At 36.8% G+C, this 22,005-nt stretch overlaps 1 protein-coding gene across 1 annotated transcript in view; it reads right to left on the bottom strand.

Annotated features, from left to right (window-relative positions):
• KIAA0825 (KIAA0825 ortholog) overlaps positions 1-22,005 on the bottom strand; it is a 365,682-nt gene that overhangs the window by 255,975 nt on the left and 87,702 nt on the right. The window contains exons 7-12 of the mRNA XM_040622093.1: positions 16,199-16,293; positions 12,688-12,915; positions 10,561-10,826; positions 8,811-8,961; positions 4,132-4,322; positions 1,405-1,587 (exon numbers count right to left, since the gene is read on the bottom strand). Coding sequence (XP_040478027.1) covers positions 1,405-1,587; positions 4,132-4,322; positions 8,811-8,961; positions 10,561-10,826; positions 12,688-12,915; positions 16,199-16,293 — 1,114 coding nt within the window. The remainder of the gene's footprint in view (positions 1-1,404; positions 1,588-4,131; positions 4,323-8,810; positions 8,962-10,560; positions 10,827-12,687; positions 12,916-16,198; positions 16,294-22,005) is intronic.

Raw genomic sequence — 22,005 nt, 5'->3', positions numbered from 1 at the left:
CCATTCCCAACATGTGGTGGAATTGGTAGGCGCAGCTCATCCAGGGTGAATCGACACACATTACAAACTTGGTTGGGCCCCTTTCCTGACATTGGCTGACTCTCAGACACCTTGCTTCTTTCAGGCTCCCCTTTTTTCCTTTGTTCCCTCAGATCCAGCTGCCATCTTGATCTACAGGCAAAAAACGTTCCCACGAGTCTGAATGAATCCAACAATTATGTATGAATGATGGTTCAACAAGGATCCCAGCCCATACTATTGGAGGACCCCTCCCCCAAATCCCATGGACCTAGCCACCTGGGATTTTCACTCAAATCACTTATCTGCACATTAATATAATACTATGTTCTGGTCGATACCTGCACAGAACCCCCTGACGAACCAACAAGTTTAGGTAGGAACTGTGTGCCCCCTGTCCAGCATGAAGCAGCTATTGAAAATGAGGCTTCCACCCAAATGTCAAAGATCCGCCACTATTAGGCAACAGGCTTGAGCCATGGAAATCCAAGTAAGGTAATAGGGCCCACAGTGACCACTGCACTGAATGCAAACAGGTTCATTAAAAGACCCACCTCAAAATATCCATTTGACCTAGCTGACCATGGGCTACTTAAAACCCCGCACAGGTACTGAAAAGGAAAATTCCATACATTCCCATATCTCCTCACTCTTCCTCTTAACTATGGCCCCCCACCACTGTCTCCTGGCAGACAGTCTCTCCTTTCCTTTTATGCCTGCTCCTCCCTTGTGTTGTATTCAATAAACTTCAATTTCCTTTTCCAAAAAAAGGCAATTGCTGGGGCAGAGGGCTGACTCAGTAGAGCATGCGACTAGACAGACAAATAGAAAATAAAAATGCAATTACCTATTCCTATTGCCACCTGCCATTACTAGCTCAGACACTACAGGCTAACACTAAAAATGCAAATGTATGCAGATTAACTGGCAGTGTGGAAACATTAGGTTTCTTCCAGATTTGGGAATATTTTGGTATCAACTTCTTAAATTTTTCAATTAGAGCAAAGCACTTTACGTCAAATTAAAACTAAAAAATATTTTTTAAAAGAGTAAAAAGCAATTAGATATGATTTTCTTCTTCATAAAGTATCAAGCTATGATCGAAATAATCAATTCATTAATATAATCATTTAAACAACTCAAATAGTGAAGCTCAAGATAATCCCGATTCTACTGGGGCCTTGGCATCTAAGTAAGATTGACCGATAGAGATATAACACAGTATTAGTTCGTTTTATAAAATGGCCCAACTCACAATACCAAAAATGCACTTCGAAATATTTCTACTTGCGACTTCACACAATTCAATAAGTAGTATGAAAATCACTTTAAGTCACATTATTTACATACCATAATAGCTAAAAAGAAAATACGTTTGATACTTACTGATATAATTCAGTTAAGGGTGAAGTCAGAATGACTAACGTTGTGAACAGATTATTACAATGGGTGTGAATTTTAAAAATCTTATCATCTATATATTCATGAGGATTCAAAAGCTTCTGTACAGATGTACAAACTGACCATAACATTTTCTCAGTGCATATTAAGATCGTCGTGACATCAAGTCTATTGGAAAGAAAAAGAAAATCATGTTAAGCAAAATTGTTTTTCTGCTTGGTGCATACACTGTCATTCATATCTCTTATATTAAATATATGTAAGAGTAGAAATATTTGGTTAGATACCAGAGCTTCAGAGATCAAAGACAGATAGAATCAAAGCTTAGCGTTGGAGTTCCCAGGTGTTAAATGACTCTTATACCGTTATCTTTAGGAATGGTGAGGTCTATCCAAACACTAACGTGTTTTAGGAGTGCTTTTCTTCCCCCCCCTTTTTTTTAAGGTTTATTTTGCATTATCAGGATACTGTTCAAGAAACTCAAGAGACTTTCCTTGAAATTATGTCCAGCAAAAGAAGAGCCAGATTAAAAGAAAATTTGCCATTATCCTTATGTATGCAGTAGGTAAAATTTTGATAGGAGAACAATTCTCCTTATCCAAGCGCAGGCTATCAAAAGAAAGTTATAAGTTTGGGTAACATGTTTCCCCAGCAAATGGGAGAGAAAGAAAGAAAATGAGACCAGAAGCACAAATGGAGAAGACTACACCTTCCAAAATTTTCAAAATAGAATATACTTGTGGAAACTTCGTTGTATTTCATAATCTTATTCATGAATTCATTTCTTCATTTCTACCTTTCATGTGTTTTAACAGAGACCCAGCGATCTGTTTAAAGATTATTCTGGGGGCGTCTGGGTGGCACAGCGGTTAAGCGTCTGCCTTTGGCTCAGGGCGTGATCCCGGCGTTATGGGATCGAGCCCCACATCAGGCTCTTCCGCTGGGAGCCTGCTTCTTCCTCTCCCACTCCCCCTGCTGTGTTCCCTATCTCACTGGCTGTCTCTCTGTCACATAAATAAATAAAGATTATTCTGGTATATGACTGAATTGTACAAACCTCAGTTAATTTTTTTTTCTTTTAAATTCAGCGTTCAAGAAATAGATGATGGAAATCATGAAGTGATAAGAAAACAAAAAAGTATGAAGATCTTTTAAAATCAGACTTTGGCCTCCATACATATATAAATATATGTACGTGTATATATATAAAATAAGTTTATACATCTATTAATAACACTTAACACATATTACATATGATATATATGGTTTTGGGCATATGACAGTTGGAGGCCACTAGAATACTAAAAACATCAATAATTGCGTTTAGGAAGGTTTAACTGCAGTTTGCATCCATTTGCTCTAATAGTTGATTAAACAGTTACAAATCCAAGACATATGTACACACACACACACACACACACACACACACACACACGCACTTTGATTTCCACAGTAAGAGTGGTTTAGTATTAACCATTCAAATAAAATTATTTATTTATTTTACTTTAAAAAACTAGAAGAAATAACTCTAGCTTTTCATGGCATTTTTATATAACCACCCAGAAAACAAAAACCAAAAATCTCTATAGTACAGTTAATTAAATATACGACCCAGTAAATCTGATTTCACAAACATCTCATAATGACTTGCCACCTCAGAGTCAAGAGTGATTTAAGCTACACAGGAAAAGAATAAAGGTACACTCTGCTCTCAGAAAAAACTTTCCATCTATTCTTCTGAGTTCAATGATTTAAGAAAAAGTTTGGTCAGTAATTCAAAACAGCCTTAGCAAAATACCGTATTTATGAAACACCGCAGCAGGACCTAAATACCCTTCAAATGCAGCATGCTTTACAAGAACATGATCCGGAGATGATTCCTACTGCTAAAAAAAAAAAAAAAAAAAAAAAAAAAAAAAAGCCTCTGGTGTCCTTAGGCTCCTCCTAATATATATCTGCAGAAAAGACAGATCTTAATCGCATCAGTGAGAACATTTATAAAACAAAAGCCTTTTCTTTGTATGGACCGTTGCTGTCTTTTATGCACATTTTTGTAGTCATCGCCTAGATGCCTCGTAGACCTGGACTATAGTTTAGTCATTAATAACCAGTGACTTCTACTCCTCAATTTCTGTGATTTCACATCTTATTGGACGGGCTTTTAGTAATACATAATGGAAAGAAAGGAAAAAAATAAAGGAGAAAAAGAGAGACGTAATTAGAATATATCAAGAAGAAAAATTATTAGACAAAGGAGTTTCCTTATGATGATAAACTACACTATTTAAAAGCTTAAAAACAAAAAGAGAAGCTAAAATCCCCTGGTTGCCTAGAATTTCAAAGTCAAATTAACTGCCCCATCACAGCACTGCTGATTTTTCTCCATTTCAGGACTTAATTTTCCCTCTTTATCTTATTTAATAACCTTTGTATATAAATGTTTTAGACTGTAATACATCTTGAATCATTTTTTTAGAAACAAGTGGGTTCTATATACAATTTTGAGAAGAAAAAGGAGCTAAGCTATTTTGATTGAAGTTCCACATTTCCACTTAAGTATCTCAGGAGAGTCGAATACGATTTCCTTTCAGATGTTAGAAACATGTTAAATATACAAGGAGTTATGTCATGAGATTCAGAATTACATTCTGCTTTATACCAGTTGATGAAAAAGTTTTCTTGAAAAGCAATGGTTTTCACAGCTTCAATTACCTGATCTGTGGAGTTCTCTTGTAACTGGGATGGGCCCGAGCATATCTGGAGGCCAGTAGACCCAAAGATTTCTCCAGCACTTCTGTTAGGATCACCTGGGCTAACTTAGGGGGCAGAATGGTCCAGAGATCGTGACGAAGAGCACAGAAGAAATAATGCCACATCTGGAGTGAGAAGGAGCATCTTTCCCCCTGGCAAAACCACCACACATTAAACAATAGAATCACATCTTCCAAAATGTCAGTTTGCTTCCTATGAACATAATTAGTTCAGGCTGAAAGGAAATAGCTGGAGAGTCTGACACACTAGATGACCGAGAAAGATTTTTGACAAGATGTAAAACATCCTCATTGACAAAGGAACATATGTTTTATTTCAATTACGAGACCAGATATTCTAGTGCAAATCCAGACCACAAGCTTTTAACCTAGCATATCTTGATTTACCTACTCCTAGCCTGGAGTTTAAAATCTATTTTAAGCAATCAGCTCTACAGTTGCCAAACAAGTCATGCTAGTTTAAGATAGTGGGCTGGTTCTCCTAAAATTAAATTTTAATAATTTAAATTGTTTAAGTATGTATATTTTTCTGAGACTATTACCATCATTGAGGTCATTCTTATAAATGTTTGAGATTTCACATTATGAAATTACAGGAGTAAAAATAAACTTACATACCACATACTTATCAACATGCATGAAACCAAGGGGATGGGTAACTATTAAAGATTATTACATTAGGCTACTTCATTCATGGAGTTTTCATAACCATGACAGAAACAGATATTATAATGGTCTGATTTTACAAGAGTTTGTAAAGCTTAGGCAGATGTTATCATTTCTTAGCATTTTTACAGTATTTCATACTTCTAAGGGGCCAAAATTCTCCTTCCTTTCCACCCCCTACAGACCTCTTCTGTGGGTACCAAATTCTCCCTGACCACAGAGGAGGACCCAACAGCGGCCAAGGCCAGTGGGAAAAGGCAGAAATGAGAAGGTGGCCTCAAGTGATTTATAAGCATTACTGAGTTAACAGGCTCTCAGGGAGGTATGCTAGTAGTTTGACCTCATTTTCCTCAAACCAGATAAAAAACAACTACTTGAAATAGGAAGAGTAGAATGTATTTTTCAAATATTACCCTGATTGTTACTAATCAAAAATTAAATGAGAAAAACTTCGCATTTTATCTCTAAGCAATCCTCTTTGACTTAAAATTCCTGCTTTGCCCACTACTTATAGTTCTCGAACAAACATCATCAAAAAAACCAAAAAACAAAAAACTCCTGTTCTTTTATAGCAGAAGTTGATAGTTTCTCATGCAGATATGCCTATCAGTATTTTCCTTACATACTATTCTTCTGATAATGTCCCTGATTGCTAAAATCTTTGGTAGTCAGTCACTGTAAGAATAATTTATGGTCAATTTTTATTGACTTTCAAATGGAGTTTATAAACTAGTAGAACTGGTATACTTGGGTGGGAAACTACAGCATCAGAATGTCCACGAGTCAAGTTCAAAGGAGGAAGCTTTGACCACTTCTGACTTCTGGACTAGACGTACATCAAACTGTTTAAGAAAAAAAAATCACAGGGGCGCCTGGGTGGCGCAGTCGTTAAGCGTTTGCCTTCGGCTCAGGGTGTGATCCCGGCGTTCTGGGATCGAGCCCCACATCAGGCTCCTCTGCTATGAGCCTGCTTCTTCCTCTCCCACTCCCCCTGCTTGTGTTCCCTCTCTCGCTGGCTGCCTCTCTCTCTGTCAAATAAATAAATAAAATCTTTAAAAAAAAAAAAAAAAGAAAAAAATCACAAAATTCATGTGGAAGCAGCAAAATTAGAGTTTCTTATACTTTCTTTGCTGTGTGTTCTGTGATAAGGAGTGCTTTTTAAAATTTCCTGAAGTAAGAAAGGAGTTTTAAAGCTTGATTTTGTCATACCTTTTGTGTTCTATGTTAATTAAAGCAAAATTGCCCCAGCTGATGTAATGACGAGTATGAATGATTTACACTAACTCTCTCCATGGCAATGGACGGGTGCCTTTAATAATGTAGCCAACATGATTTCTCATATTTTTAAAAATAAAAACCAATTTCCTTAATAGTTATCAATAAATGAGACAATAAAAGCAACTAGGCATGCAGATTTCTTTCCCTGAAAGTGAAAAATACTTATTTTGAGACTTTTTTAAAATATAAACTTTGTGTTTACTTAAAAATATTCCAAATTGGTCATCGTTCTCACAATTCTCTTCAAAGTGTGTATAACTGTAATGTATGCAAGGGTTTTCATTAAACTAAATGTGATTCATTTATTTTTCTGACCTGTTTCTCTATTTGTTGTCATTTCAAAAGTATTCTGCTAGTAAACATCTGTTATTTTTGTAGACCCACTATAATGTAAACAGATGTGAGCTTTTATTTAGATTATATATCAGGAAACAAGCAGCTGGGCTTTATTATATAAGCCATTCAATATTATCTTTGAACAGACAATTCTTTATTCTTTGACTATTGGAAAACACAAGTTGCTAAAATTGAGCAGATGTCAACTATACTAAAGGCTTAATTTTAAACATGTAATCTGAACACCCACTGTGCCATCTGACCAGCACCTCATCCAAAAGATATCGAACTCTTTGACCCTCGCAACCTGACAGTTTAGAAAAGGGAAATAATGTATCGAGGGCTCGACTGATATCACAAAACACAAGGAAATACTCTTTCATATCTTGTAAATTCTTTCACTATTTCCTTACTACACTCTGCACATGGCGATAGGCTGCCCTGAGCTCTCTATCCCACCCCTCCCCTCCACTCAGGCAGATTTCATCTCCTTTCCTCTCAGAACAGCCCTGCCAAAAACACACCAGTCCTGTTTCACAAATCAGCTGGAATAATGGGGAGAGGAGAAGAAAAGGGTGCAGGGGACGGGATAAAACCATTGTCAAGTACTCCAGTTGTCAAAACAGTTTAAAATCTGTGCTATTTTTAGAAGTTTCTTATTTTTGGTAAATAGAAAAGCAGTATCACTTTATTTTCCTGAGCATAAATAACAACCACGAACTCTGCAATTAAATTGTAACTACTGACCATGTAAGTATATGGAAGCTACAATACCATGTAATCACAGGGTAACTATCTCGTTATTTCCGTCTTTGAAGCTAAAGCCTTGTCATAAGATCTAAGAGCTGCATGTTACATGGTAATTTGTTGTTTTTCTTTTTAATACTTGGTAACTTCAATAACAGGTTCTCAGTGCATCCACTTATTATTTATACCGTACAACTCTTCTAGCTCCCAATTTGTCTAAGAGAAAACATCAAACTCCGACGTTGGACATAAGAGTGAAACGATACCTGTGCCTCAATGAAAGCATCATATAAAATTGCTCATTAGTACACTAACATACTGAAATGGTTTGAAACAGGAGATGGACTTATTTTCAATCTGTTTACCTCAAGGCAAATAAGGAAGCTGTGGTGCTGCCAAGAGAGGGGAAGACCAATACTTTTACTCTTATCTCGGGCTGCCAGCTGCGCCATCACTTTCCCGCGCTCACTCTGCTCACTGCTGTTTGAAGTACAGCAGGTTTGGAAAACCCCGTATGAATGCTCTTGCAAAGAGAAAAACTATCCGGTAAGGGCCTCTAAAGGAGAGATGAAATGGCCTTAGAAAAAGTGGAAAGCCCTCGAAAAGAGCTTCTTAGCTACTTCTCTCTGTTATGGCAACATTTATTATGATAATAACTCAGGCATAAATAGAGCCACAGGAACCTTCGGTGTTGGTGTCGGGGAGTTGACAAGAGTGGCTCCCCTGAATAATACTCCACTCTCTTTTTCCCACTACTCCACAGCGATCAGCACAGTCAGGAAAAACAAGAATCATAAGCTTCAATCCCGAGGAAAAGGGTAAATTGGGAAAGCTAATGAAGTCGGGCTTGACTGGTGAATTTTTTAAAAACCCTGATTATCTTTTATTAAGATATTATAAATGTTTCACCCTGCCCTGAAATCAACTTCAAGGAATTTCAAATATTGGGGCTTATGTATAATCAATGGGATTGAGAGGAAGGGGAACTAATGAAGCCTCATGATGAATAATTTTAATTGATCCTGGGTTTGCTTGTACTGGGAATCATTAGGCTTTAATTCAGTGGAAATTTGGGATTTCAAAACATGGGCTAAATGAAAATAGGTAAGCTATAAATGATCAGATGGGTCTTAAAGCACCCTCATAAGAACATATAATGAGCGGGGAAAATATATGTACAAAGAATAAAGCAGCTTCAGAAAAGACATTTAGCAAAAACAGAAATACATAAGGAAAAAAAAGTGCAGGAATACCCACAACTGGTCCCTCTGGGGAAAAATATAAAGTTGTAGCATTTTGGCATTATCTCTTTGACTTTTCATTGTATCCCGTTATATTCCAACTTAGATAGCACATGCTGCAGCTCAAATTAAGTTATTTTTACTTTTAAGCAGAAGGAGAGTTCTGATGTCTAGCTATTTCAGGTTTTTAAAAAGTGTTTTTCCTAAGTACAAATTCAATATTTAAAAAATATTATCCTAACAGCCTTCGTGTGTTAGTAATGCCAAGCTCATGTTTCTAATTAGCCAGAAAGCAGGTAGGCAGTAAAACATATTTGTGTAAAAAGGAGGGATAGTAAACTTAACTTCACACCTCATAAAAAGCTTTGTAGTCATCCCAGTGGTGGCTCTCAGCGTCCTGTAAAATGCTTGTAGCACAAACTCTGACGCAGTAGTCCGTAACCTGAAACTGGAGAGTGTTGATGAATTCCTGATATCTTTGGACAGGCACCAGGAATATGGGTCTGTTCAGAGGGAATGATCAAAGAGACAGAGATTTAAGGCCTGTGCAGTAGGCGGTAACAATCTCCAGCACTACAAATGGTTTTGATTATTAGATATCAATCATTCATTTCCTCCTAATGCTGAAGTCTGCATCCACATTCACTTTCCAAAAAGAAAAAAAAAAGAAAAAAAAGAAAGGAAAAAAAAAAGCCGGTCTTTGTTTTGCAAGTCCTTTGAAAACGTACATCTGCTGTTCTACAAATATGCACTTCAACTTGAGACAAACTGCATTATCAATACATCATTCAAAAATAAAAGTATTCTTTGTAAGCCTGTTATTAGAGATCAGTGCATTATTTAGGCATTAGGGTATCGTTATTATAGAGAACAACATGCATTTGTCAGAACCAACTTTTATAAAGCTATCACACGTCCCACGAGCACACTCTTTTTGTTTTAAAAATTGTAATTTTGTAGATGTCAATTATCTCATAAACTGTTTTAAAATATTCTGCAGAAATACAGTGATTTCGGGCACATTTTGTTTATAAATTCAAGTATGATTCACCGTATCTGACTGACTACTTACGGGAATTAAAGAAATATCAGAGCTACATTCTGCATCAAGCCAAATTTATTTTACTTTTATCTTTAGTTGTTTATGTCACACTTTCTCGTGCTTTCTCTCCTAACAAAGGGACTACAAATGCTGTGTCAGGAATACAGAAGAGATTGTCGGACTCAGGCCGGACAGCCAGGTGCATGTGGTCCTTTTGCAAGGGGCTGTGCTGTCTCCTAGAGGGTACAAGAGTCTCCAGAAAGACCATGTGGTCATTATCCTATTTCCAGAAAATATACAGTCTTTATAGACTACGAATACATGAGAATTAAGACTGAGAGATGCTGTGATCCCGGAGTTCTGGGATCGAGCCCACGTCAGGCTCTTCCACTGGGAGCCTGCTTCTTCCTCTCCCACTCCCCCTGCTTGTATTCCCTCTCTCACTGGCTGTCTCTCTGTCAAATAAATAAATAAAATCTTAAAAAAAAAAAAAAAGACTGAGAGATGCTTTCTGCTCAGATATTAAGGATAGCTTATTACTACATGGATGCTTTGAAATGCATTTACATTAGTCAAGAGCATAGACGGAAAATGCATTTATTTTCTAAGTAGTCCTAACATCCTGTTTGCTTAGAAACAAAAGAAAGAAGTGCCTATTTCACAACTATGTATACAACAGTCAAAAACAAGCTTAGTTTTCTCTTCCAGGGTCATCAGTGTAGGGTGCCTTACAAAATGGAGAGGGTCTGTTTGGTCAGGTCATAAACAGCACGCAGAAAATGGGTGCTCCAGATCAGAATATGGAAAATGTATGGGTTTCTCTCTGGAATAAGCCTTTAGAAAGACTAGCTGTCTTTCTTCCTAATCTATGTATCTGGTTTAATCGATCCCACGCTCCACCTTTTTGACACGTTCAAGTTAAGACAAATGAACATAATTCACCATGTTCATTATCATTTTCTCCTTCTCGAATATTATCATCAAAATTTCACTCCAGTGATATCCAAAGATTACACGTTCCTTTAAGCATGGCTATCAACTTAATGTAAATGACACTCACTTCTTAGTATTTTCTTTCATCAAATTATCATACTGCGCAAAATGCTGGAAGACATAGACCGCCGTGGAGAGCAACGTGTGTAAGTTTGTCAGGGGTGCTTTGGAAGGAAACTCCTTGACTCTCTCTTGCAGTCTCGCCAGGACAGCTGTAGCCACTTCACAACAGGCCTCCACAAAGTTTGCTCTAATTTCCTGGAGAGAATCATCTCTGCATGCAAGAGCCAGTGGAAGCATTGTGTCAAGTTTTTCCATGATGTCAGAACAAAACTAGGGAGAAATAAACGTAGCACTGGGTTATTTGTACTCTGACAGCGTGTAATTTATGCACAGGGGAGCCAAATTCCTCAATAATGAATTTGGCATCAAACATAAATATAATGACACAACGTTATAATAATCAGTTTCTCAGTTTCTTGTAGAAAGTTAAATGTTTTATGTCAAATAAGGAAATAGCAAAAGGATGCTTCTCTCTATATAACCTTCCAACCTTAAGCTTTCCAGACATTATGAAAAACTCATGAAGTAGCTTTACATGACAATACTTTATTTGTAGTTAATAGAACTTGAAAAACATGTATTGTTGATATTAATCTTGATGTTAATATGACTGCATTATTTTTAACTTATTCTAATTTTTTTGCTGAATTTTCATTAAGTATCTTCTTATTAATCACCACCTATACATAAGGTCTATCGATTTAATTTAAATAATCTAGAAGTATCAGAAACAACCACATGGCCTCTTCTTATTGGTAAGGAGTCAGCAACTTTCAGAAGTGATGTGCCTGGCTTTTCAGTCGTTATTATGAATCTACTCTTTCTTAATGGCGAAGGAAGTATGGGGGATGGGAAGGCAAAACTTGCTTGCACTCCCAATTTGCCAACAGTGTTCCCAGGGGAATGTTGTGGAAACTCAGGATGGCAGTAGCCAAATAAGTAGGTCATCTTCAAGAATGCTCTTTTTTTTTTTTTTAAGATTTTATTTATTTATTTGACAGAGGAGAGATAGCCAGAGAGGGAACACAAGCAGGGGGCAGCTGGAGGGTGGGAAGCAGACTCCCCGCTGAGCAGGGAGCCCAGCGTGGGGGCTCGATCCCAGGACACTGGCATCATGACATGAGCCGAGGGCAGACACTTAACGACTGAGCCACCCAGGTGCCCCTCTTTGTTTTTTTTTTTTAAGATTTTATTTATTTGAGAGACAGAGAGCATGAGCTGGAGGAGAGGCAGATGGAGGAGGAGAAGCAGACTCCGTGCTGAGCAGGGAGCCCCATGTATGCTCGATCTCAGGGCCCTGGGATCATGCCCTGAACTGAAGGCAGACAATCAACTGAGCCACCCAGGCGCCCCAAGAATGCTCTTTTAAAAACATTCCAGTCCTAAGTTGCTGAACTCATTGTGGGCTTAATACTGAGTAACTGTATTTATTTATTTGAGTAATTACTTCCTATTTTCTCAGTGTGATCTGTGGCTCTCAAGGCACATAAAGATGCAGGACGGACGCTAGCGGAATAGAATGTGCATTACGCGTAAATAAAGATTTAGAGGCTGCCTAGACCAATAAAAGACAGTAAGTCTTTCAACCTCCTAAATTTCCCCCAAAATCATTCAAAGGTATAGCTCAAACAAGTAGTTTTCCCATCTCCCTATGACGTCACAGAAGCCTCTGCTTTAGGGGTCTCAGACTCACAGAGCAACAAGTTGTCCACAGGTTTCAGTCTTTTTTGCTAACAGTGGTTGTGGCCCGTGGACACCAGAGAAGCAATCTGGTATTGGGTTAAATACCAAGTATTTGCCAAGATGTTCCATAGATTCCCTTTGCAATGTCTTATATTTATTTTTTTAAAGATTTATTTTATTTATTTAAAAGAGAGGGAGAGACAGTGAATACAAGTGGGGGAGGGGCAGAAGGAGAGAATCTTCAAGCAGACTCCCTGCTGAGTGCGGAGCCCCTCGCAGCACTTGATCCCATGATCCATGAGATCATGACCTGAGCCGAAACCAAGAGTCGGAAGCTCAACCGACTGAGCCACCCAGGAGCCCTGCAATGTCTTATATTTAAAAAAAAAAAAAAAAAAAAATCTCATTATGGCGTCGATAGTTTGGAAGGATTTCATTTGACACTTGCCTTTGCAATTTTCTTTGGTTGATCCTCCTCAGGAACCAAATGACTGTCTTGCCAAACTTGCTGCACGTTTACAAGGTTCATAGCACAGGTTACAGCCAAAGACCTTTCATTCAGTTCCTGTTGGAGAATTTTTGTGGAAAAATCTTCAGTTGCTGTTGTTATACAACGTGCCATGGGAAGAGACACTTCTTTAAATGCACTTCGCCAAGCAAAATCTAGTAAAGTAGCCTGAAATATAAATTTATATGAAGTCATATTAATCTTAACTCAGCAACAAGTGTTCATATTGTTATAGATATAAAATTATTACTTTCTTTCAGCATTTGAATATAGGTATTCTTTGATAAATGGCAAAAACCATTCTTACAACCTGAAAAATATTACCCAGTGAATAAAGCAATATACAAAAACATGTGTATTCTTTACACAGAGTAATATACTGGCATTTCATTTTAATTCATCAGTAGATTTAATCAAAAACTTTTTTCAAAATTTAATCTTTTAAATATAGTTCAATAACACTATCTTTATGAGAGTTAAAAGTTACATTTGCTGTTTATCACATAAAGCAACCTTTAAATTCAATATATTTAATAAAGCCTAAATTAGATTTTTATAGTCTTTTTTATAGTTTATTGTTAACAAGTATTGCAACCTAAGACCGGGTTTAATATTCAACCTTTTATTTCTTTTTCACTCTCAGAAATCCAGACAAGCCAAAAAAGAGCAACAAGAAATTTCTCAGAGAGATTACATCACGGCAGCTTTCTAGAGTTTTACTTCTTTAGGATTTTATTCAGTTTCTTCACTACTTTTGCTCCAAGAAATGAGGAATTAAAATTATTTGCATTGCTCTGTGTTGGGGGAGTGGGAGAGGATGCAGTAAATGGGCTGGTCGTGTTTTGTCTTCTTTTTTCTTGGGGTCTGGGCTCAGTATAATTATGAATGTATATTATCCCCAAGTCCTCTAATGTTCTCTTAAGTCTAAAAAATTATGGGTAGTCGGTGAACCCAGGCTTAGCATTAAATTTTCCCTGTTTCAGTGTAATCTTGCTTACTGTAATAATTCACTTACCCAACTTCAGAAGACCCTAGGCTCAATATACCTGATTGAATTACCTATTTTTCTGGCTCTCAGTTCTTTGGTTAGAAAAGTAAAAGAGCTGACTTGGGTGATTTCTGGTTTCTCTCAGTCAAAACTTCTCTCAGTCTATGATCATTAGCTTACTTTTCCTATACATACATCCTAGTCAGCATTTATTTAGTGCTTTCTGTATATACTGTACAAAGTAATAAGGATGATTCATCTTCTAGAGCTAAAATTCCATATAATTCCATGACTATAATCAATAATCAAATCTAAAATCAAAATTTAAAATAAAAAAGTGGCTCTCATTTTCATTTCGTATGAAATTATATTATAATTTAACTTCTCTTTCTAAAGGATATTTGGACCTTTAACATCATGGGGCCTGAAGAAACATTTCTCATCTTATTTTTGCCTAAAATTAGTCAATAATTGAGACTACTTAGCTCATACAATCTCCTTTATTTTAAGTGAAACTTCAGAAGGGTCACAGGTATTGTTCTCTGCTCTAATAGTACTTGCTTGGGACCCATTTATGAGAGAAATGTAAAAAGGAAGTTACTTCCATGAAAATTAAAAACAACAACAAAACTCTGCTTCTTGTTCTCCCCACCAGGGCATGTCTACTCATTAAAACCATTCATTCATTCATTCATTCATTCATTCAAGGAAATATGTTCTGGTGAAAATTGCCATTAATACCATGACTACAGTGACAATACTGTATTTTGTGCAATGATGATTACCTTTGTCCATGGTAATTTATATGTGATTACAATATCTTGACCCATCTGAATTCTCTTTTCAAAATACAGAAAACCAAGCACATTAAGAGCCGCTCTTAAAAAGAAAACTGGAAATTTTTACTATTCAAATCAACTCCTAGACGGTTCTTTTCATGAAATACTATTTGCCTACTTCTACTCTTCCCATCTGATGTGGGACACCACACACATCTAGTTAGAATAGAAAATGTTTACTAGTTGATCCAAGAAGAAAGAGGAAATAATGTGGCTTTCTCTCCTGTGCACAGAACAGATACCTTCTCCTATTACCTAAAGCTAATTTCTTAATACATATGCTGATTTTGGCTAAGGCATAATATATAACTTTCCATTTTCCTTATTATTTCCCTTCCTTTCTGAATTGAAACTCTGTTATAACTCTGGGGGTGGGGGTTGCCCTTTTATTTTTTATTTCTTTTTAAAGATTTTATTTATTTATTTGACAGAGAGAGTGAGAGAGCACAAGCAGGGGGAGCAGAGGAGGCAGAGGGAGAAGCAGGCTCCCCAGTCAGCAAGGAGCCTGAAGCGTCATTTGATCCCAGGACACTGGAATCATGACCTGAGCCGAAAGCAGACACTTAACCAAAGGAGCCACACGGGTGCCCATTTTTTGCCCTTTAAAATGTTTACCTGCTATATCCGTCAAGATCCATTCAGAAAACAGAAACCACACTAGGTATTTCAAAAGGAAGAATTTTATTGGAGGGCGTTAGTTACTGAAGTGATGGAATTTTGAGGAGCCGAACATGAGATATGAAGCAAGACAGATATTCACAGAGTCGGAAGCCACTGCCGCTTCTAGGGCTGGAGGAACAAGAAAAGGGACTGTATGTGGGAGTGTAGTTGCTGGGGCCACCAGTGTGAGTTAAAGGTAAGGCAGACCTGACAGGTGGAGCTGTGTGTGGAGAGCAGGGTCCCTGGAGGAGATGGCAGAGTCACCCCTACCACCAGAGATGTTTCCTGAAACACAGAGAGGGGACAAAGTCCTCTGGTTTCTCTCTCTCCACCCTCCAGTCTACCTTCACTGCCTTCCATGGGCACAAACTCCCCAGAAGCCAGAAAGCAAGAAGCCTGGAGGGTGTAGTTCTCTACAACATAAAACGGAGCAGGAGAGTAGTCAAGGATGGGACAGCAAACAGGCGGAGGCAGGAACTCTAAAATAACAGAGCAGTTCAAGCTGTTCGTTAAAAACAAAGATTGCTTCCCTTGCAGTGCCCTACTTCCTGCAGGGCACTTATGTGCATAAGAGCAGGGTCCCAACTAAAGTTAATTTTCGCCAAAACTTATAAGCTAATTTTCAACCAGGAATTTTTTCTTTAGTGGCAAAGGATAAAACTCAAGACATTTTGGGGCTCCTGGGTGGCACAGCGGTTAAGCGTCTGCCTTCGGCTCAGGGCGTGATCCCGGCGTTATGGGATCGAGCCCCACATCAGGCTCCTCCGTTAGGAGCCTGCTTCTTCCTCTCCCACTCCCTCTGCTTGTGTTCCCTCTCTCGCTGGCCGTCTCTATCTCTGTCGAAAAAATAAATAAAATCTTTGAAAAAAAAAACAACTCAAGATATTTTGATTCATAATGGATTTACAGACATATGATGCTGTTATATATGAGTAAAAAATAGCACCCTTTTTTCCTCATTCACCTCTTTCACCAATAGCAATTGCTCCGAAGGAACTCTGGTTTCATTTGCTCTAGGTTTCTCTATTACGACTTCATGACTGGTTGGATCCAAAATTCCTATGCAAGAGAAAAGAAAACACACAAACATACATTAAGAAAAACAAAGCACAGCAGATGGAATTAATAGACTCAGGTTAAAATTAATTAGGTAGGAAAGCTCTGTCCCTAGTACAGACAACATACACATATATCAAGATGCAGAGAATACAGTCAACAAGACGTAGGGTGATGTCACCATTACAGTAACTACAGGATCAAAATATATAGAGCACCATTCCATACATACAACTTGATGACATTTATAAGCTATTTATATTCATATTTGATATACATGCATATATAATCTGTAAAGTATAGATCCCTGTCATCAATACATTTTCATGTTGATAACGTAGGATTAGAGAGCAACGTTAATTTCCTTGTTCATTTAAAAATTTGAATTCTAAACTTAAGAATGATGCATTTAAGAAATGGTGGTGTTCCTTAGCACATTAATACTTCCTTTCTCGAAATGAGGAAGAACAAAAGCACACGGGTAAACATCAGCACATCAGGAAACATTACGCTGTTAATAAGTATATCAATAACCCATCAGAAAAACACAAACCCTGGGATAAGAAATGATCTTTATCTTTTAAAATGGAAGTATTTCCTCACCTTTGTCTGTTAGAATCAAGGAAGTCTTTTCCATGGGGAAAAAATAGAGCTACGAAAATGTAATTTAAAAAATATGACAAAAAGAAATCTTTCCAATTTTCCAGTAGGGTTCTACTAATTATAGTTTAATTTGAAATGAATGAGTTAGCATTTACCTTTTGTTTTTGCTTAGACTTGATATGTGATGATCAATTACACACTTTTGATGCATTTTTTTAAATTTTAGAATCTTAAGAATCAGTTTCTGCTTACGTCCTGAGCAAACAAGGTTCAAAATCTTACTGATTCTTATCAGTGGGACTTCCGACTGATACAATCATCTAGAAGATGTGTGGGATTTTTGGTTTTTGTTTTTCTAAATGTGGCTATGAGCATAATCATGAGTGATTCCTAAGTAGTACAATTTACGAAAGCATTCTCTAGAAAGGTAAATACTCCATTTGGTAAGCAATAGTATCCTTTTTAGAAATTTTATCGGAGTTTATGTATTGTGAGGAAAAGTTTTCCTCAACTCCAATGTTCTTAACCATTCTGGATTTGTGAACACTTCTGAGAACTTGATTAAAGCAACAGAATACTCCATCCAAAATGCACAATATGATTGCATGGTAGGTGTGCACACACACACACTCACACCCTCACGCACACATGATTCCCGGGCCCTCCTGCACAGTGCATTCATGAACCCCAACGGCCTATGGACTGCACTTTAGGAAGCCTGCTTCATTTGTCAACATGCACCACAACATAGAGAGGGTTTTAGATCAGTGTTATACCATTTAACCTAAAATGCCTTCTCTCTCTCTCTCTTTTTTAAAGATTTTATTTATTTATTTATTTATTTATTTATTTATTTATTTGATGGGGGGAAGGATAGGGGAGAGAGCACAAGGAGCAGGAGCGAGCAGCAGGCAGAGGGAGAGGGAGAAGCAGGCTCCCCAAGGAGCGGGGAGCCCAATGCGGGGCTTGATCCCAGGACCGTAGGATACTGACCAGGGCTGAAGGCAGACACTTAACCAATTAAGCCACCCAGGCGCCCCTAAAATGCTTTCTCTATGGCTTGCATTTTACTATGTCTTTAATAAAAATGGTACTATAAATAATTAATTCTAATATTGAAATAAAATACAGATTAATGAAAGATTTTAAAGTAAAGAAAAATGAAACTATAAGGCCATTAAAAGAAAATATGGAATTTTTTTTTAAAAGATCTCAGTAGAGAAGATTTTTCAGAACGACACAAAATGCAGAAGCCATAACGTAATTCTGCATAAAAAAATTCTGCATAACAAAAATATCATTAGCAGTTAAAATAGATGTGACAAACGGTTGGCACTCTCTCAAAATGTCCGTACTTTTTTTTTAATTAATAGACTTTATGTTTTAGAAAATTTTATGCTTACAGAAAAATTGAGCAGAAAGTACAGAGTTTCCGTATACTCACTCCCTCTCTCAATGCCCTCAGGTCCCCTATTGTTAACATCTTTCATTGGTGTGGGGTATATTTATGTGTATATGTTTTTAAAGTAGGCTCCACGCCCAGTGAGGAGCCCACTGTGGGGCTTGAACTCATGACCCTGAGATCAAGACCTAAGCTGAGATCTAGAGTCAGACACTTAACTGACTGAACCATCTAGGTGCCTCTGGTGTGGCATACTTTTTACAATTGAGGAACCAATATTGATTACTATTACCTAAAGTGCATAGTTTACGTTAGGATTCATTTTTTATTAAGCTTTTATTTTAATTCCAGTACAGTTAACATGCAGTGTTACATTAGTTTCAGGTGTACAAAATAGCAACTCAACAATTCCATACATCATTCAGCGCTCATCAGGACAAGTACACTCTTTAATCCCCATCAGCCGTTTCCCCCATTCCCCCCACCCACCTTCCTTCTGGTAACTATCAGTTTGTTTTCTTATAGTTAAGAGTCTATTTCTTGGTTTGTCTCTCTCTCTCTTTTTCTTTTGCTTGTTCTTTTTGTTTGTTTCTTCAATTCCACATGAATGAAATCATATGGTATTTGTCTTTCTCTGACTGACTTATTTCATTTAGGATTATAGTCTCTAGCTCCACCCATGTTACTGCAAATGGCAAGATTTCATTCTTTTTATGGCTGAAGAATATTCCGTTATCTATCTCACATCTTCTTTATCCATTTGTCAATCAATGGACACTTGGGTTGCTTCCGTAATTTGCAATTGTAGATGATGCCGCTATAAACATAGGGCTGCATGTATCCCTTTGAATTAATGGTTTTGTATTTTTGGGGTAAATCCCCAGTAGTTTGATTACTGGGTTGTAGAGTAGTTCTATTTTTAACTTTCTGAGGAAACTCCATACTGTTTTCCAGAGCGGCTGCACCAATTTGCATTCCCATCAATAGTGCAAAAGGTTTCCTTTTTCTCCACATCCTCACCAAAACTTGTTGTTTCTCGTGTTTTTTATTTTAGCCATTCTGACAGGTATGAGGTGATATCTCATTATAGTTTTGATTTATATTTCCCTGATGATGAGTGACGTTGAGCATCTTTTCATGTGTCTGTTGGCCATGTGGACGTCTTCTTTGGGAGAATGTCTATTCACGTCTTCTGTCCATTTTTTAATTGGATTATTTATTTTTTGGGTGTTGAGTTTTATAAGTTCTTTATATTTTGGATACTAACCCTTTACTCGATATGTCATTTTCAAATATCTTCTCCCAGGTTGCTTTTTAGTTTTGTTGATTGTTTCCTTTACTGTGCAGAAGTTTTTATTTTGATATAGTCCCAATAGTTTATTTTCGCTTTTGTTTCCCTTGCCTCAGGAGACGTGTCTAGAAAAATGTTGCTAGGACTGATGTCAGAGAAATTACTGCCTATGCTCCGTTCTAGGATTTTTATGGTTTCAGGTCTCACATTTAGGTCTTTAATTCATTTTGAAATTAAGGATTCATTCTTTGTGTTGTGCATTCTGTGGGTTTTGCCAAGTGCATAATTACATGCATCCACCATTACTGTTTCATACGAAATTATTTCACTGCTCTAGAAATCTCCTGTGCTCCATCTATTCACCTCTTTCCCCCTCTTCCCTTCCCTTGGCAACTACTGATCTTTTTACTGTCTCTATACTTTTGCTTTTTCCAGAATGTCACTTAATTGGAATCATATAGTATATAGTCTTTTCAGATTGGATTCTTTCATTTAGCAGTATGCATTTAAGATTCCTCCATGTATTTTTGTAGCTTGGTATCTCATTTATTTTTATCACTGAATAATATTTTACTGTCTGGATGCACCACAATTTATTTATCTATTCATCCACTGAAGGACATCTTGGTTGATTCTAAGTTTTGGCAATTATGAATAAAGCTGCTGTAAACATTCATGTGTTGGTTTTTATGTGAACATAAGTTTTCCACTCATTTGTGTAAATACCTGAGAGTGTGATTACTGGATAATATAAGACAGTATTTAGCTTGTAAGATACAATGACATCATCTTCTTGAGAGGCTATACTATTTTACATTCCCATCAGCAATGACTGAGAGTTCCTGTTGCTTCACATCCTTTTAAGAATTTAGTGTTGTTAGTGTTTCAGATTTTAGCCATTCCAACAAGTGTGCAGTGGTATCCCTTTGTTTTGCTTTGCATTTCCCTGATGACATATGATGTTGAGCATCTTTTCATATGCTTATTTGCCATCTGTATATCTTCTTTGGTAAGGAGTCTGTTCAGATCTTTTCCTCATTTTTTAATTGAGTTTTTGTTGCTATTTTCTTGTTAAATTTTAAGTGTTCTTTGTATATTTTGGATACAAGTCCTTTATCAGATATGTGTTTTGCAAATATTTTTCTCAGCCTATGGCTTGTCTTTTCATCCTCTTAACTAACTTATCTTTTCACTTGGCAAATTCACTTTAGAAATTAACTGTCCAGATATGCATGTGCACGAAGACAAAGTTCAAGGAAATATGCTGTATCATTGTTTGTGGTAGCAAATGAAGAGGGAAACAGAACCCTAAATGTTCGTCAATGAGTAACAGGTTAAATTATGGTACATGTGCCATTGGAAAATTATTCACCTATTAGAAAGAATGAGATCTTTCTATATAACTGTCAATAAAAAAGAATGCATTGTATGACAAGATTTCATGTTATTTAAACTTGGGGATATATAAAAAAGTAGTTGTCTCTGGAAAGGAAAACTGGACAACTGGAGTGGAAAAAGACTCAATTTTCACTATATACTCTTCCGTCTTGTTCAAAGTTTTACTATACGGATCGACTACTATTCAAAACAAATTTTAAAGAAGAAAAAGTAATAAAGATCAATTTGTTAATGACATGAAGGGACAGTGCTTAGACTCTTAATGTCATCTTTTCTACAGAGAGCTCATAAAATCAGCTAATTCAAAAAGATATTTAACTCTAGAAAAATAACACTAGTTCAAACTATGGGCTTTGCAGATCTATTTCTGGAAATAAGTATCTGCCGTTGTGCAGCTATAGTTTAAGACTCAGAAAAAAAAGTTAATTATATTTATCATTTCACTTCCAAATACATTATGCTTATTCACTCAAAGTAACATGCTTTGATGTTTGTACAAACCATTTGCCTATTTTCAAGATAAATAAGAAAAGAAAAAAAAGATAAGCTTCCCAAGACTTCTTTTGCCAGTGAGCAATTCTAATAGAAAATGAATTATCAAGCAGTTATGAATATAATCTTTCCCCCCAAATTAAAAAAAAATTAAAAATCTGATCCTATATATAGAGCAAAAGGGATCATTTTAAGACACTATTAGTAAGATTGGTTCTAGACTAATAAGTATCTTGTGGTTTTAATGAATTGTGGTATTTTTGTATTTATTTGGAATTCAAAATGGTCAATATCAAAATTTGGCACTGTCAAACTTAATGAGCTCTGTGAACACGTGACAAATTATTTCATCTATTTAAATATATATTGAAAACTCTATACACTTATTAGCATTGTCTGGTGAAGTAGCCCATGTTTGGCTCATCACTCTAAAACACACTTATTTGTATGCAGTCAACAGTGGTTTCCTTAAGAGCATGCCCAGATTAAGGACCTCAGTAGAGAGCAGAGGGTCACAGGAATGCCAGCT

This window comes from Ursus maritimus, unplaced genomic scaffold, assembly GCF_017311325.1.
Source record: "Ursus maritimus isolate PB19 unplaced genomic scaffold, ASM1731132v1 scaffold_5, whole genome shotgun sequence".
Classification (NCBI taxonomy): domain Eukaryota; kingdom Metazoa; phylum Chordata; class Mammalia; order Carnivora; family Ursidae; genus Ursus; species Ursus maritimus.
The sequence above is the reverse complement of the archived record's forward strand: the minus strand, read 5'-3'. Positions and strand labels throughout refer to the sequence as shown.